The 19,361-nt window shown below is 35.6% G+C and overlaps 1 protein-coding gene across 1 annotated transcript in view; it reads right to left on the reverse strand.

Annotated features, from left to right (window-relative positions):
* LOC128703035 (uncharacterized) overlaps positions 1–18,765 on the reverse strand; it is a 57,980-nt gene extending 39,215 nt beyond the window's left edge. The window contains exon 1 of the mRNA XM_070080808.1: positions 18,084–18,765. Within this exon, the coding sequence (XP_069936909.1) occupies positions 18,084–18,157 (74 nt within the window). The 5' untranslated portion in view covers positions 18,158–18,765. The remainder of the gene's footprint in view (positions 1–18,083) is intronic.
* Positions 18,766–19,361: the final 596 nt, after the last annotated feature.

Genomic DNA, 19,361 nt, shown 5'->3' on the forward strand with positions numbered 1-19,361 from the left:
GCAGTGGAGATGTCGTGTCTAAGGGCAATGTGTGGTGTAAATATTATGCAGAGAATTCGTAGTGTGGAAATTAGAAGGAAGTGTGGAGTTACTAAAATTATTATTCAGAGGCCTGAGGAGGGGTTGTTGAAGTTGTTTGGTCATTTAGAGAGGAAGGAGCAAAATAGGATGATTTGGAGGGTATAAAAGTCTGTAGTGGAAGCAAGCTGTAGTGTGTCAGACAGGAGTGGAGACAAATGGTTTTTGGGACAATATTTTGTGAAGGGATTCAGGGAAACCAGTTAACCAGACTTGAGTCCTGGAGTTTGGGATACTGGCTGTTTAGAGTGACATCTAAACTGTTGTATCTGAGTGCCTCTGCAAAGCGATTATGTATGAATGATGGTTAAAGTGTTGAATGATGGTGAAAGTTTTTTCTTTCTTTTTGGGTCACTCTGCCTCAGTGGGAAATGACCAACATGTCAAAAAAAAAAAAAAAATATATGATGTATACTGTTTAATGTAATATTGTATTCCAAAAACAAATCCTGATAAAGGTGTGTTTTATCACTGAAACATTTTACTATACTTCAATAAATGTTCTGAGAAGTTTATAAGTCTTTTCCACCACAATCATCTATACATTCAATACAGTAAACCCTCACTAATGAACTAACAGAAGCTGTGGCTGGTAATGATGATTGTGGTGAGTAGTGATGCAACTGCTCTGCTTTGATTGTAACAATAATGGGCAATTTTGTAATAAGCAGATTTTGGCTATTGTTTCCAAATCAAGCGACCCAGCAGATTTTGTTCCATATTTCCAAGGTCCATTAAATCGAAGGCTTACTGTATATTAAATTTTATGTTAAGACTGACTTCACAAAATTGTTGCAATAATGAACTTATACTCAGCAAGCTTGGTAAAACAATTGTTGCTTTGTAAGCCAAGATCGTAAGGTGTGCCTAAACAACACTATTTTACTGTGGTCAGCCTCTGCTTATTAATTGGTAAATACAGTAAATGATAACAGAGTATGAGTGTCACCTCCTCACATTTTTCCTATTTAGAAAACTAAGCAACATGATGCAATAAAATTTTGACGAACCTCAGTTGTAACAGCATTATGGTTTTCAAAGCAATAAAAACAAAGGTTACCATATATTCCAGACCTGGTATAATATTGTAATATATTCCAGACCTGGTATAATATTGTAATATATTCCAGACCTGGTATAATATTGTAATATATTCCAGACCTGGTATAATATTGTAATATATTCCAGACCTGGTACAATATTGTAATATATTCCAGACCTGGTAAAATATTATAATATATTCCAGACCTGGTATAATATTGTAATATATTCCAGACCTGGTATAATATTGTAATATATTCCAGACCTGGTATAATATTGTAATATATTCCAGACCTGGTACAATATTGTAATATATTCCAGACCTGGTATAATATTGTAATATATTCCAGACCTGGTATAATATTGTAATATATTCCAGACCTGGTATAATATTGTAATATATTCCAGACCTGGTACAATATTGTAATATATTCCAGACCTGGTATAATATTGTAATATATTCCAGACCTGGTATAATATTGTAATATATTCCAGACCTGGTATAATATTGTAATATATTCCAGACCTGGTACAATATTGTAATATATTCCAGACCTGGTAAAATATTATAATATATTCCAGACCTGGTATAATATTGTAATATATTCCAGACCTGGTATAATATTGTAATATATTCCAGACCTGGTATAATATTGTAATATATTCCAGACCTGGTATAATATTGTAATATATTCCAGACCTGGTATAATATTGTAATATATTCCAGACCTGGTATAATATTGTAATATATTCCAGACCTGGTACAATATTGTAATATATTCCAGACCTGGTATAATATTGTAATATATTCCAGACCTGGTATAATATTGTAATATATTCCAGACCTGGTATAATATTGTAATATATTCCAGACCTGGTATAATATTGTAATATATTCCAGACCTGGTACAATATTGTAATATATTCCAGACCTGGTAAAATATTATAATATATTCCAGACCTGGTATTGTAATATATTCCAGACCTGGTAATATATTCCAGACCTGGTATAATATTGTAATATATTCCAGACCTGGTATAATATTGTAATATATTCCAGACCTCCAGGTATAATATTGTAATATATTCCAGACCTGGTATAATATTGTAATATATTCCAGACCTGGTATAATATTGTAATATATTCCAGACCTGGTATAATATTGTAATATATTCCAGACCTGGTATAATATTGTAATATATTCCAGACCTGGTATAATATTGTAATATATTCCAGACCTGGTATAATATTGTAATATATTCCAGACCTGGTATAATATTGTAATATATTCCAGACCTGGTACAATATTGTAATATATTCCAGACCTGGTATAATATTATAATATATTCCAGACCTGGTATAATATTGTAATATATTCCAGACCTGGTATAATATTGTAATATATTCCAGACCTGGTATAATATTGTAATATATTCCAGACCTGGTACAATATTGTAATATATTCCAGACCTGGTATAATATTGTAATATATTCCAGACCTGGTATAATATTGTAATATATTCCAGACCTGGTATAATATTGTAATATATTCCAGACCTGGTATAATATTGTAATATATTCCAGATCTGGTATAATATTGTAATATATTCCAGACCTGGTATAATATTGTAATATATTCCAGACCTGGTATAATATTGTAATATATTCCAGACCTGGTATAATATTGTAATATATTCCAGACCTGGTATAATATTGTAATATATTCCAGACCTGGTATAATATTGTAATATATTCCAGACCTGGTATATATATTCCAGACCTGTTATTATATTGTAATATATTCCAGACCTGGTATAATATTGTAATATATTCCAGACCTGGTATAATATTGTAATATATTCCAGACCTGGTATAATATTGTAATATATTCCAGACCTGGTATAATATTGTAATATATTCCAGACCTGGTATAATATTGTAATATATTCCAGACCTGGTATAATATTGTAATATATTCCAGACCTGGTATAATATTGTAATATATTCCAGACCTGGTATAATATTGTAATATATTCCAGACCTGGTATAATATTATAATATATTCCAGACCTGGTATTGTATATATTCCAGACCTGGTAATATATTCCAGACCTGGTATAATATTGTAATATATTCCAGACCCAGACCTGGTATAATATTATAATATATTCCAGACCTGGTATAATATTGTAATATATTCCAGACCTGGTATAATATTGTAATATATTCCAGACCTGGTATAATATTGTAATATATTCCTGATATAATATTGTAATATATTCCAGACCTGGTATAATATTGTAATATATTCCAGACCTGGTATAATATTGTAATATATTCCAGACCTGGTATAATATTGTAATATATTCCAGACCTGGTATAATATTGTAATATATTCCAGACCTGGTATAATATTGTAATATATTCCAGACCTGTAATATATTCCAGACCTGGTATAATATTGTAATATATTCCAGACCTGGTATAATATTGTAATATATTCCAGACCTGGTATAATATTGTAATATATTCCAGACCTGGTATAATATTGTAATATATTCCAGACCTGGTATAATATTGTAATATATTCCAGACCTGGTATAATATTGTAATATATTCCAGACCTGGTATAATATTGTAATATATTCCAGACCTGGTATAATATTGTAATATATTCCAGACCTGGTATAATATTGTAATATATTCCAGACCTGGTATAAATATTGTAATATATTCCAGACCTGGTATAATATTGTAATATATTCCAGACCTGGTATAATATTGTAATATATTCCAGACCTGGTATAATATTGTAATATATTCCAGACCTGGTATAATATTGTAATATATTCCAGACCTGGTATAATATTGTAATATATTCCAGACCTGGTATAATATTGTAATATATTCCAGACCTGGTATAATATTGTAATATATTCCAGACCTGGTATAATATTGTAATATATTCCAGACCTGGTATAATATTGTAATATATTCCAGACCTGGTATAATATTGTAATATATTCCAGACCTGGTATAATATTGTAATATATTCCAGACCTGGTATAATATTGTAATATATTCCAGACCTGGTATAATATTGTAATATATTCCAGACCTGGTATTGTAATATATTCCAGACCTGGTATATTATAATATATTCCAGACCTGGTATAATATTGTAATATATTCCAGACCTGGTATAATATTGTAATATATTCCAGACCTGGTATAATATTGTAATATATTCCAGACCTGGTATAATATTATAATATATTCCAGACCTGGTATAATATTGTAATATATTCCAGACCTGGTATAATATTGTAATATATTCCAGACCTGGTATAATATTGTAATATATTCCAGACCTGGTGTAATATTGTAATATATTCCAGACCTGGTATAATATTGTAATATATTCCAGACCTGGTATAATATTGTAATATATTTCAGACCTGGTATAATATTGTAATTTATTCCAGACCTGGTATAATATTGTAATATATTCCAGACCTGGTATAATATTGTAATATATTCCAGACCTGGTATAATATTGTAATATATTCCAGACCTGGTATAATATTGTAATATATTCCAGACCTGGTATAATATTGTAATATATTCCAGACCTGGTATAATATTGTAATATATTCCAGACCTGGTATAATATTGTAATATATTCCAGACCTGGTATAATATTGTAATATATTCCAGACCTGGTATAATATTGTAATATATTCCAGACCTGGTATAATATTGTAATATATTCCAGACCTCCAGACCTGGTATAATATTGTAATATATCCAGACCTGGTAATATATTCCAGACCTGGTATAATATTGTAATATATTCCAGACCTGGTATAATATTGTAATATATTCCAGACCTGGTATAATATTATAATATATTCCAGACCTGGTATAATATTGTAATATATTCCAGACCTGGTATAATATTGTAATATATTCCAGACCTGGTATAATATTGTAATATATTCCAGACCTGGTATAATATTGTAATATATTCCAGACCTGGTATAATATTGTAATATATTCCAGACCTGGTATAATATTGTAATATATTCCAGACCTGGTATAATATTGTAATATATTCCAGACCTGGTATAATATTGTAATATATTCCAGACCTGGTATAATATTGTAATATATTCCAGACCTGGTATATTATAATATATTCCTTGTAATATATTCCAGACCTGGTATAATATTGTAATATATTCCAGACCTGGTATAATATTGTAATATATTCCAGACCTGGTATAATATTATAATATATTCCAGACCTGGTATAATATTGTAATATATTCCAGACCTGGTATAATATTGTAATATATTCCAGACCTGGTATAATATTGTAATATATTCCAGACCTGGTATAATATTGTAATATATTCCAGACCTGGTATAATATTGTAATATATTCCAGACCTGGTATAATATTGTAATATATTCCAGACCTGACCTGGTATAATATTGTAATATATTATAATATTGTAATATATTCCAGACCTGGTATAATATTGTAATATATTCCAGACCTGGTATAATATATATATTCCAGACCTGGTAATATATTCCAGACCTGGTATAATATTGGTAATATATTCCAGACCTGGTATAATATTGTAATATATTCCAGACCTGGTATAATATTGTAATATATTCCAGACCTGGTATAATATTGTAATATATTCCAGACCTGGTATAATATTGTAATATATTCCAGACCTGGTATAATATTGTAATATATTCCAGACCTGGTATAATATTGTAATATATTCCAGACCTGGTATAATATTGTAATATATTCCAGACCTGGTATAATATTGTAATATATTCCAGACCTGGTATAATATTGTAATATATTCCAGACCTGGTATAATATTGTAATATATTCCAGACCTGGTAATATATTCCAGACCTGGTATAATATTGTAATATATTCCAGACCTGGTATAATATTGGTATAATATTGTAATATATTCCAGACCTGGTATAATATTGTAATATATTCCAGACCTGGTATAATATTATAATATATTCCAGACCTGGTATAATATTGTAATATATTCCAGACCTGGTATAATATTGTAATATATTCCAGACCTGGTATAATATTGTAATATATTCCAGACCTGGTATAATATTGTAATATATTCCAGACCTGGTATAATATTGTAATATATTCCAGACCTGGTATAATATTGTAATATATTCCAGACCTGGTATAATATTGTAATATATTCCAGACCTGGTATAATATTGTAATATATTCCAGACCTGGTATAATATTGTAATATATTCCAGACCTGGTATAATATTGTAATATATTCCAGACCTGGTATAATATTGTAATATATTCCAGACCTGGTATAATATTGTAATATATTCCAGACCTGGTATAATATTGTAATATATTCCAGACCTGGTATAATATTATAATATATTCCAGACCTGGTATAATATTGTAATATATTCCAGACCCAGACCTGGTATAATATTGTAATATATTCCAGACCTGGTATAATATTGTAATATATTCCAGACCTGGTATAATATTGTAATATATTCCAGACCTGGTATAATATTGTAATATATTCCAGACCTGGTATAATATTGTAATATATTCCAGACCTGGTATAATATTGTAATATATTCCAGACCTGGTATAATATTGTAATATATTCCAGACCTGGTATAATATTGTAATATATTCCAGACCTGGTATAATATTGTAATATATTCCAGACCTGGTATAATATTGTAATATATTCCAGACCTGGTATAATATTGTAATATATTCCAGACCTGGTATAATATTGTAATATATTCCAGACCTGGTATAATATTGTAATATATTCCAGACCTGGTATAATATTGTAATATATTCCAGACCTGGTATAATATTGTAATATATTCCAGACCTGGTATAATATTGTAATATATTCCAGACCTGGTATAATATTGTAATATATTCCAGACCTGGTATAATATTGTAATATATTCCAGACCTGGTATAATATTGTAATATATTCCAGACCTGGTATAATATTGTAATATATTCCAGACCTGGTATAATATTGTAATATATTCCAGACCTGGTATAATATTGTAATATATTCCAGACCTGGTATAATATTGTAATATATTCCAGACCTGGTATAATATTGTAATATATTCCAGACCTGGTATAATATTGTAATATATTCCAGACCTGGTATAATATTGTAATATATTCCAGACCTGGTAAAATATTTATAATATATTCCAGACCTGGTATAATATTGTAATATATTCCAGACCTGGTATAATATTGTAATATATTCCAGACCTGGTATAATATTGTAATATATTCCAGACCTGGTATAATATTGTAATATATTCCAGACCTGGTATAATATTGTAATATATTCCAGACCTGGTATAATATTGTAATATATTCCAGACCTGGTATAATATTGTAATATATTCCAGACCTGGTATAATATTGTAATATATTCCAGACCTGGTATTGTAATATATTCCAGACCTGTAATATATTCCAGACCTGGTATAATATTGTAATATATTCCAGACCTGGTATAATATTATAATATATTCCAGACCTGGTATAATATTGTAATATATTCCAGACCTGGTATAATATTGTAATATATTCCAGACCTGGTATAATATTGTAATATATTCCAGACCTGGTATAATATTGTAATATATTCCAGACCTGGTATAATATTATAATATATTCCAGACCTGGTATAATATTGTAATATATTCCAGACCTGGTATAATATTGTAATATATTCCAGACCTGGTATAATATTGTAATATATTCCAGACCTGGTATAATATTGTATAATATTATAATATATTCCAGACCTTATAATATATTCCAGACCTGGTATAATATTGTAATATATTTGGTATAATATTGTAATATATTCCAGACCTGGTATAATATTTGTAATATATTCCAGACCTGGTATAATATTGTAATATATTCCAGACCTGGTATTGTAATATATTGTAATATATTCCAGACCTGGTATAATATTGTAATATATTCCAGACCTGGTATAATATTGTAATATATTCCAGACCTGGTATAATATTGTAATATATTCCAGACCTGGTATAATATTGTAATATATTCCAGACCTGGTATAATATTGTAATATATTCCAGACCTGGTATAATATTGTAATATATTCCAGACCTGGTATAATATTGTAATATATTCCAGACCTGGTATAATATTGTAATATATTCCAGACCTGGTATAATATTGTAATATATTCCAGACCTGGTATAATATTGTAATATATTCCAGACCTGGTATAATATTATAATATATTCCAGACCTGGTATAATATTGTAATATATTCCAGACCTGGTATAATATTGTAATATATTCCAGACCTGGTATAATATTGTAATATATTCCAGACCTGGTATAATATTGTAATATATTCCAGACCTGGTATAATATTGTAATATATTCCAGACCTGGTATAATATTGTAATATATTCCAGACCTGGTATAATATTGTAATATATTCCAGACCTGGTATAATATTGTAATATATTCCAGACCTGGTATAATATTGTAATATATTCCAGACCTGGTATAATATTGTAATATATTCCAGACCTGGTATAATATTGTAATATATTCCAGACCTGGTATAATATTGTAATATATTCCAGACCTGGTATAATATTGTAATATATTCCAGACCTGGTATAATATTGTAATATATTCCAGACCTGGTATAATATTGTAATATATTCCAGACCTGGTATAATATTGTAATATATTCCAGACCTGCAAACGAAATGTAAACTTTGCCAGATGGACTATTGTCACACCCTGCGTCATTATGTACTGGAGTGTGATAAAATTAATGAATTTAGAAACAACTCGCTCATAAATGTTCAAGAAATGGCAAAGTACTTTATCCACAGTGGTATATTGCAGACCATTCTGGAGAAATACCCTGTCTTTGCTAGCTGTAAATAAAGCATTACCACATGTGTGCATGTGTGTGTGTGTGTGCGCACTCACCTAGTTGAGATTGCAGGGGTCGAGTCCAAGCTCCTGTGTACTCACCTATTTGTACTCACCTATTTGTGGTTGCAGGGGTCGAGTCACAGCTCCTGGCCCCGCCTCTTCGCTGATTGCTACTAGGTCCTCTCTCTCCCTGGCCCATGAGCTCTATCATACCTCGCCTTAAAACTATGTATGGTTCCCTGTGTGTGTGTGCGTGTGTGTGTGTGTGTGTGTGTGTGTGTGTGTGTGTGTGTGTGTGTGTGTGTGTGTGTGTGTGTGTGTGTGTTTGTGTGTGCGTGTGTATGTGTATGAGTGTATATGAGTGTGTGTGTGCGTATGAGTGTGTGTGTGTGTGTATGAGTGTGTGTGTTTACTCACCTAATTGTACTCACCTAATTTTGTTTGCAGGGGTCGAGTCCGGCTCCTGGCCCCGCCTCTTCACTGATCGCTACTGGATCCTCTCTCTCCCTGCTTCCTGAGCTTTATCATACCTCTTCTTAAAACTATGTATGGTTCCTGCCTCCACTACTTCACTTGCTAGGCTATTCCACTTGCTGACAACTCTATGACTGAAGAAATACTTCCTAACATCCCTGTGATTCATCTGTGTCTTCAGCTTCCAGTTGTGACCCCTTGTCCCTGTGTCCCCTCTCTGGAACATCCTATCTCTGTCCACCTTGTCTATTCCCCGCAGTATCTTGTATGTCGTTATCATGTCTCCCCTGACCCTTCTGTCCTCCAGTGTCATCAGTCCGATTTCCCTTACCCTTTCCTCGTACGACATTCCCTTGAGCTCTGGGACTAGCCTTGTTGCAAACCTTTGTATTTTCTCTAACTTCTTGACGTGCTTGACCAGGTGTGGGTTCCAGACTGGTGCTGCATACTCCAGGGTGCAGTGTATGAGTGTGTGTGCGTGTGTGTGTGTGTATGAGTTTGTGTATGTGTGTGTGTGTGTGTGTGTGTGTGTGTGTGTGTGTGTGTGTGTGTGTGTGTGTGTGTGTGTGTGTGTGTGTGTGTGTATGAATTTGTATGTGTGTGTGTGTGTGTGTGTCTCAACAATCAATATTTGCACCAATAACTCACTACAGTTGTGACCGGGTGTGGAAGTGTGAATTGCTCATTACACTATAATTTGTTCATGATTGTAGCCATGTATAAACGTAAGTAACCATTCTTACAGGATTCATTACCTTTGTAACTTGTGAGTTCATTACCTTGTACCTAGTTCAGCCATCACAACTTTGGGAGCCCAGTCCCTGGACCCATTACGTACCTCTGTAATCTGTAAATACCTTTGTAACTTGTCATGATTGTGACTAGACCTACCTGGAGTTCATTACCTTTGTAAATTGTGAGTTCATTACCTTTGTAAATTGTGAATTCATTACCTCTGTAACTTGCTCAGCTATCAAAACTTTGGAGTCCAGTCCCTGGACCAATTATGTACCTCTGTAACCTTTTGACTACCGCCCACAGGATGGGTATGGGGTGCAATAATATATTCCAGACCTGGTATAATATTGTAATATATTCCACAGACCTGGTATAATATTGTAATATATTCCAGACCTGGTATAATATTGTAATATATTCCAGACCTGGTATAATATTGTAATATATTCCAGACCCAGACCTGGTATAATATTGTAATATATTCCTGGTATAATATTGTAATATATTCCAGACCTGGTATAATATTGTAATATATTCCAGACCTGGTATAATATTGTAATATATTCCAGACCTGGTAATATATTACCTGGTATATTGTAATATATTCCAGACCTGGTATAATATTGTAATATATTCCACCTGGTATAATATTGTAATATATTCCACACCTGGTATAATATTGTAATATATTCCACACCTGGTATAATATTGTAATATATTCAACACCTGGTATAATATTGTAATATATTCCACACCTGGTATAATATTGACCTGGTATAATATTGTAATATATTCCAGACCTGGTATAATATTGTAATATATTCCAGACCTGGTATAATATTGTAATATATTCCACACCTGGTATAATATTGTAATATATTCCACACCTGGTATAATATTGTAATATATTCCACACCTGGTATAATATTGTAATATATTCCACACCTGGTATAATATTGTAATATATTCCACACCTGGTATAATATTGTAATATATTCCACACCTGGTATAATATTGTAATATATTCCACACCTGGTATAATACTATAATAACCTGGTATAATACTATAATAACATGGCATTTTAGTACATATACAGATTATTTAATTATGTAAAATATCATGATATCATTATCCTAAATAAAATAAAACCTAGACTATCAGGATAAAAAAATCTAAGATATTACAATTATCCACATGCTTACAATTTCATTTTTCTTTAGAACACTAATAAGTGTCAGGGGCCCGAGACTGTTCAACTGCCTCCCAGCACACATAAGGGGGATTACCAACAGACCCCTGGCAGTCTTCAAGCTGGCACTGGACAAGCACCTAAAGTCAGTTCCTGATCAGCCGGGCTGTGGCTCGTACGATGGTTTGCGTGCACCCAGCAGCAACAGCCTGGTTGATCAGGGGCTGATCCACCAGGAGGCCTGGTCACAGACCGGGCCGCGGGGGCGTTGACCCCCGAAACTCTCTCCAGGTAAACTCCAGGTAAACTCTTGCAATATTGTGTTGTGGATGGGGGTACCCACTTGAAACATGCCATGCCTCAGTCACTAGATAATCACACTTAAAGTTATTAAGTTTAATGAAAGCATATCTTGCTTATTTATAGATGAATGGTTCAGAGAACCGACATGTTGATGAATTAGACACATGGAGCTTTCCTCAATAAAGATACCCAAGAGTTGCACATGTGTCTAATTTATCAACATGTCGGTTCTCTGAACCATTCATCTACAAACCTGTCAGACACTGCAACTTCTTGGGATCTTAATACTTGGGAATTCTTCGCTTGCCTAATTCTTGGGCACGACCTACTTCCACATTGAACAAATGTTACACGACCTATGACTGCTTCACCTCTCCTGCCAACGGTTTATAAGCTCCTTCTCAGCACGTATGCTGTATTCTATTCAAGATTGATGGAATACCCAAGAGTTGCACATGTGTCTAATTCATCAACATATGTTGCTTATATTATTGAAGCTATTACATCAGACTTGAGAACTGCTGCTGACCCTCATAGACTGACAAACTTGTGCTGTTGGGAAAAAAGTCTCTTCATAATTATATAGCTCCCAGTCTGTTTAATAGGTTATGAGTCAGGAATATGTTCATACTTTTAAATCTCAGTTGAAAGTGCATCTTTTTAATAGTTTATGATCTTGATGATCATCTGTTATTCTTATAGTCATGTCTCACTTGCATCTAAACTGTAGTATTTCTTCTTCGTAGTTGTTACATTTATTGTTTGATGTTCTAGTGTTTGTGGACATCTTGAAAGAACAGCCACTCAAAAATAACACACAGATAACCCGCACATATGACAATGAAACATGTGACGACATTTTGGTTCAACTTGGACCATTAACTAGTCACACTAGTTAAGGGTTGTACTAGTTAATATTCAGGTCATGGTATTGTGCTTTTTTTGCTCAAGAATAACAGTCTTACATCATTATTATTATTATTATTATTACTGCTCTCCTAGAACCCCTGTTCAGGATGGCCACTCACTCTGCCCCATTAGCCTTGTAATGGTTATACAGCCCGCCCTGACTTCTCTGCTTGCCTGGGTTGACTTGTTCACTAGCATGACTAAGAGTGTTGGATGGATCGACATTTGTTAGCTGTATGGCATCAAAAGTCCCTTCTCCTGTGCTGAGCCTGAAGCAGCTGTCACTTCCATCAGTGGGCCCAGTACCCATCAACGGGATGCATGCCCTGGCTCCCTATGCCCGTGTTGTGTTGCCTACTTTCTTCAGATGAGACCTTGGGGTGCATGTTAGGATCTCTTCCACAACTTTTCTTGATGTTCATCTGTTTCTTTAGTGGCTGATACAGTTGCTGGTATTTCTGCTGCCAAATAATCCATTATTTAAGTGACTGATACAGTTGCTGGTAATTCTGCTGTCAAATTAGAGGTTGGCAACCCAGAGGCTCACTTGATGTCACTCTGCTATACCTGCAAACCCCAACCTTCCAGTACTCAGAAATCATCAGTGCTCCAGTGCTTTCTCTGGAGAGCCTGGCTTTCACAACTCTGAAGGACTCATTCCTGGCTCTCATCTTCTTGTTTCTAGGCTGCAAGGATTTCCTATCTGCAGGACCTTACTAGGGCTTGCCCACCATGGGAGAGCTGTCTTTTTTTCCATCAATAACCATGGAAATTGTTCTGGTGGATCTTTACCCTTTGTTCCATCAGCTTTTCTACCTTCATTCCATTATATTTTGTCAACCTTTTTCCTAGTTATTCCATCAGATGCCTCATCTCCCTGCCTGATTTCCACTGTCAGACTTTTCTCTGGATGATATTATGAAATGGAAGCTAGACAATTCTCACACTTCTTCCCCAGGATCATCCTCATGGAGCAGCGGGAAAAGTGGTCTCATCCTGGATTTCAAAGAAGTGAACCCTCACATGCCTTTGATGAAGTTAAAGATAAACCTCATCTTCAGAGTTCACTCCTCCCTGGTTCTGTGAGTGGGTTGCCATGGATGATCTTTACAAGGCCTTTCATCATGTTCATCATAACTTCCACAAGTTCTTTTCCCACTTGAATAACATGAGCTACCAGTGTGTGGCTATATACCTTTTGGGTTTAAAATGGACCTGTTGGTCTTCACTTATGTCAACTAATTCACGGCCTCCATTTTTGGGTAGTGACATTTTCATGATTGGCTTGGCTTCTCTTTTCTTGTCGCCGTATCTTCAGAAAGTGTATTACATGTTTCAGCTGGCAGACTTCCTTATTAATCTTGAGAAATACTCACTAATTCATCCAAACTCCCTACAATCATCCTGTGCTGTTTGATCTTACTCCTTTACACCTCTCCATTCTACTAGACATTCAATTTCTCCTATATCAAATCTAGGACTTCTGTCTCAGTCACAGACTTCCAAGCATGAAAAAAAGGCCATCACAGCTTGTTTGTATTTTGTGGTTCCAGTCCCTCAAGTCTGGCTGCATTCCTATTTTGGATAGTATGGTCATGCACTGTTGAAGACTCTTGAGAGAGAGCTCAACCCCAGTCACACTCCTGGATTGTTACTTTTTTCTCCTTTCAAAGGATGCCTCTCCTACAGGCTGTGGAACTACCTCCTTGTCCTTTCAAACTCCCATTCCTATTTAAATGAAAGAAAATTAAGGCATTTTGCTTAAAGGTCAATGGGGATGCATGGAATTTAACCTTGGCAACCTTTTTGATATCATATAGCTTTCACTTAGCACTGTATGTTTGGGGATCCATTTCTTGTGACTATGCCTAGAATTTGCTCATTGCTGCCTCTTCTGGTGCATGTTACACTTGCAACAGCAAGGCCAATATGTTTATTAGCAGTCTGAATAAATCCATGGTGCTAATGGTACAATTCCAGATGGTGCTAATGGTACAATTGTAGATGGTGCAAATGGTACAATTCCATGGTGCTAATGGTACAATTCCATAGTGCTAATGGTACAATTCCAGATGAGAAAAGAGCATTTCTGCACAAGGGTCTTCAGAGGATCAATGGTTTACATGACTCATGAAATCGTAATGACACGATTGCAAACAAACCATACCACGGGTGGGGGTTTGAACCCGCGGTCAGAGAGTCTCAAAACTCCAGACCATCGTATTAGCCACTGGGCCAGCTAGCTTCATTAAGATTCATCCAACTAGGTATATTTCTACACCATAGGAAGGTTAGCATAGGCACCACTGTGACCACAAATGCAAGTTTTAACAGACGAATCTCCCGCTAGCATGGCCATGACAAACTATAGCTCAAGTCCCCTCAAAGCCGTCAACATGACTCACGAAATCATAATGACATGATTGCAAACAAACCATACCACAGGTGGGGTTTGAGATTTGTCTGTAAAAATTTGCATTTGTGGTTGCAGTGGTGCTTATGCTAACCTTCCTATGGCGTAGAAATGTACCTAGTTGGATGAATCTTATTGAAGCTAGCTGGCCCAGTGGCTAATGCGACAGTCTGGAGTTATGAGACACTCTGACCGCAGGTTCAAACCCTACCCGTGGTATGGTTTGATCAATGGTTTTCTCTGCCTCTCCTAGCTGTGATGTTTCAGAGGATGACTGGGGCTTGAGGCTGTGATCAGCTTATATTAGCAGTAAGTGGTAGACACCTTATGCTGAGTGTAACGCATCATCTTACATCATATTTATACAAGAGTCAGGCCTATACTTTAACAAGTGTCTTACAACAACTTTTTTTTCTATAAGTACAAGCTCAATATTTTCTATTTTCCATTAGTCCTCCAGTTTATTTTCATGCAAAAATAATGATCAAAAACTTGTAGAGCACATGCTGTAGTTTAGTTGTGGTGTAGTGTACACACTTTCACAAGCCAGGGTGATACCTTCTTCATCTGTGACTTCCCCCTATGTCACAGTGGTGCACACCACCCATCACAGTGGTGCACACCAATCCTATGTCACAATGGTGCACACCAACCCTGTGTCACAATGGTTCACACTAACCCTGTGTCACAGTGGTGCACACCAACCCTGTGTCACAGTGGTGCACACCACCAATCACAGTGGTGCACACCAACCCTGTGTCACAATGGTGCACACCAACCCTGTGTCACAATGGTGTACACCAACCCTGTGTCAGAGTGATGCACAGCATCCCTGTCACAATGGTGCACACCAACCCTGTGTCACAATGGTTCAAATATTATGCACAAAATTTGGAGTGTGGAAATTAGGAGAAGGTGTGGAGTTAATAAAAGTATTAGTCAGAGGATTGAAGAGGGGTTGTTGAGGTGGTTTGGTCATTTAGAGAGAATGGATCAAAGTAGAATGACATGGAAAGCATATAAATCTGTAGGGGAAGGAAGGAGGGGTAGGGGTCGTCCTCGAAAGGGTTGTATATATATATATATATATATATATATATATATATATATATATATATATATATATATATATATATACGTGTATATATATATACATGCATATACATGGTATATTGGCAGTTTGGAGAGACATGTAAACTGTCATATCTGAGCGCCTCTGCCAAGACAGTCATTACATGTGAGTGACGGTGAAAGTGTTCCTTGTTTGGGTCACAGCTTATGTGCTAAAATAAATAGTACTAATTTTTTTTTTTCCAACAAATCGGCCGTCTCCCACCGAGGCAGGGTGACCCAAAAAAGAAAGAAAATCCCCTGAAAGAAAATACTTTCATCATCATTCAACACTTTCACCTCACTCACACATAATCACTGTTTTTGCAGAGGTGCTCAGAACACAACAGTTTAGAAGCATATACGTATAAAGATACACAACATATCCCTCCAAACTGCTAATATCCCGAAACCCCTCCTTTAGAGTGCAGGCATTGTTTTTCCCATTTCCAGGACTCAAATCCGGCTATATAAAAATAACCGGTTTCCCTGAATCCCTTCACTAAATATTTCCCTGCACACACTCCAACAGATCGTCAGGTCCCAAATACCATTCATCTCCATTCACTCCTATCGAACACGCTAATGCACGCCTGCTGGAAGTCCAAGCCCCTTGCCCATAAAACCTCCCATACCCCTTCCTTCCAACCTTTTCGAGGACGACACCTACCCCGTCTTCCTTCTCCTACTGATTTAAATGCTCTCCATGTCATTCTACTTTGATCCATTCTCTCTAAATGACCAAACCATCTCAACAACCCCTCTTCAGCCCTCTCACTAATACTTTTATTAACTCCACACCTTCTCCAAATTTCCACCCTCCGAATTTTCTGCATAATATTTACACCACACATTGCCCTTAGACAGGACATCTCCACTGTCTCCAACCGTCTCGTTGCTGCTGCATTCACAACCCAAGCTTCACACCCATATAAGAATGTTGGTATTTGTGGCATGCAAAGAGTACGTAACCTTTATTCGGCGCAAGTACACACCCTCATTTACAGGCTATCTCCCCCAACCAGCGAACCAGGTTGCTAAGAGTTGATGATGGGGCCCCGTCTTTCATCTAGTGACCAGGTTCTAGCCAATAAGAAGATGGTTTTGGCAATCGCAGAGGTTATGTGGGTACCACTCTCCTGTCTGCCCTTGTCATTTCCATTCTAGAGCTGGTTGAAGCACGGTCTGCTATCTTTTGGCTTCTATTTCTGCCTTGCTTACCGTGGACTGCACTATACTTATCACTGTACATAGTGTACAAATTGCTGTTCTAAATTGGTGAAGGATAATATAAGTCTAAACTTTTTCTGCTGTGTTTATTTTGCTCCCATTACACCCGGGATAACAGGCCATTTGGAATCCTGGGTTGTAATAGTACTACTATACTTTCATACATTCCTTTCTTTGCCTCCATAGATAACGTTTTTTGACACCACATATACTTCAATGCACCACTCACCTTTTTTCCCTCATCAGTTCTATGATTAACCTCATCCTTCATAAATCCATCCGCCAACACGTCAACTCCCAAGTATCTGAAAACATTCCCTTCTTCCATACTCCTCCTTCCCAATTTGATATACAATTTTTCTTTATCTAAATCATTTGATACCCTCATCACCTTACTCTTTTCTATGTTCACTTTCAACTTTCTACCTTTACTTTACACACACTAGTACTAATCTGGTATATAAATAATACTAATATAGTATATAAATAATACTAATATAGTATATAAATAATACTAAGACCAATATGGTGTATTACTAATGGTAATACCACACTGGAACTGACCTGTTAATATCATCATCAGGGCATTTTGCAGCATATTCTGGATGGTTGTAGTAGTATACAGCCTTCATATGCATGAGGAAGTTGTACAGTTTTCGGCCACGTACCTGGGAATATACACACTCTCATACTCTCTCTAGTCATATCCAGGAATTGTAATTAGCTTACACATAAAATTGCAAAAGCCTGCAGTTCATGTAGGCTTATGAGGCTGCTCTTATTGCTACCAGGCGTCGTAAGAATCAGCTTCGCTTCCTACGTGACTGTCTTGCTGAACAAGTTCTGCCCCCTTCCTTCTCCCACTTCCTGAAAACCAACCCACTGGGCACTCCCTTTCCTGACCATGCCCGTCTCCTACTTCAACAGCTCATTCTTTCTACTAAATCACAGGTTGAAGATGCCTTCTTTACTTTCCGTCAACGTCACCGTGCTCTCTTTGCGGCTCTACCACAGGATCTCTGTAACCTTCTCTCTACCATTGCCTTTGACACTGCTCGCCTGAATGCACAAATTCATTCTTCCAAACTACAAAATAAACTTCAACGTCTCATCTCAGCTAGCCCTTGGTCTAAATTCTCCCTCACTGACTGTGTTACTAATCTGTCTTCTGTCTCACTCTCTCAGTATGAGCTTGAACTTCTAGGTTTTGGTCTTTCCTTTGCCACTTCGCCTACTCCTCGCGCTGGTATTTCCCTGATTAGCTCTTTTGATTCCTTTTGTCAATCTCGCTTCCGTAATCTTCCTGACTTGTCCACTTTTCGTGGTGCTCTCCTTCCTGCTCTTGTTAGTCTGTTTTCCAAGAATCACCACCTTCCACGCCGTTAAGTCCCTCTTCACCAATGTCCCTCTTGATGATGTCCTTGATTTCCTTAGAGAGAAGGCCCATGAAGGCTTTCTTCTTCTCCCTATCCCCACTGATGTCTTTCTTGATCTGATCCGCCTCTGTGTGGACTCTAACTCCTTTTCCTTCCAAGGGAAATATTATTCTCAAACCTTCGGTGTCGCTATGGGTTCTCCTCTCTCTCCTGTCCTTGCTAATCTTTACATGGAATACTTCGAGACTGTTCTTCTTCCTACCCTCGATGTGCAACCTTCACTCTGGCTCCGCTATGTGGATGACATCTTTGCTCTGTGGCCTCATGACTCCAGTCTCTTCCACCCTTTTCTTGAAGCTCTTAATAATCTTGCCCCTTCCATTAAGTTTAAAGCTGAATGGGAATCTAATTCCTTGCTTCCTTTCCTTGATGTCCATGTCCACCGCTCAGATACAGGTTTTTCCTT

Source organism: Cherax quadricarinatus, unplaced genomic scaffold, assembly GCF_038502225.1.
Source record: "Cherax quadricarinatus isolate ZL_2023a unplaced genomic scaffold, ASM3850222v1 Contig1028, whole genome shotgun sequence".
Lineage (NCBI taxonomy): Eukaryota > Metazoa > Arthropoda > Malacostraca > Decapoda > Parastacidae > Cherax > Cherax quadricarinatus.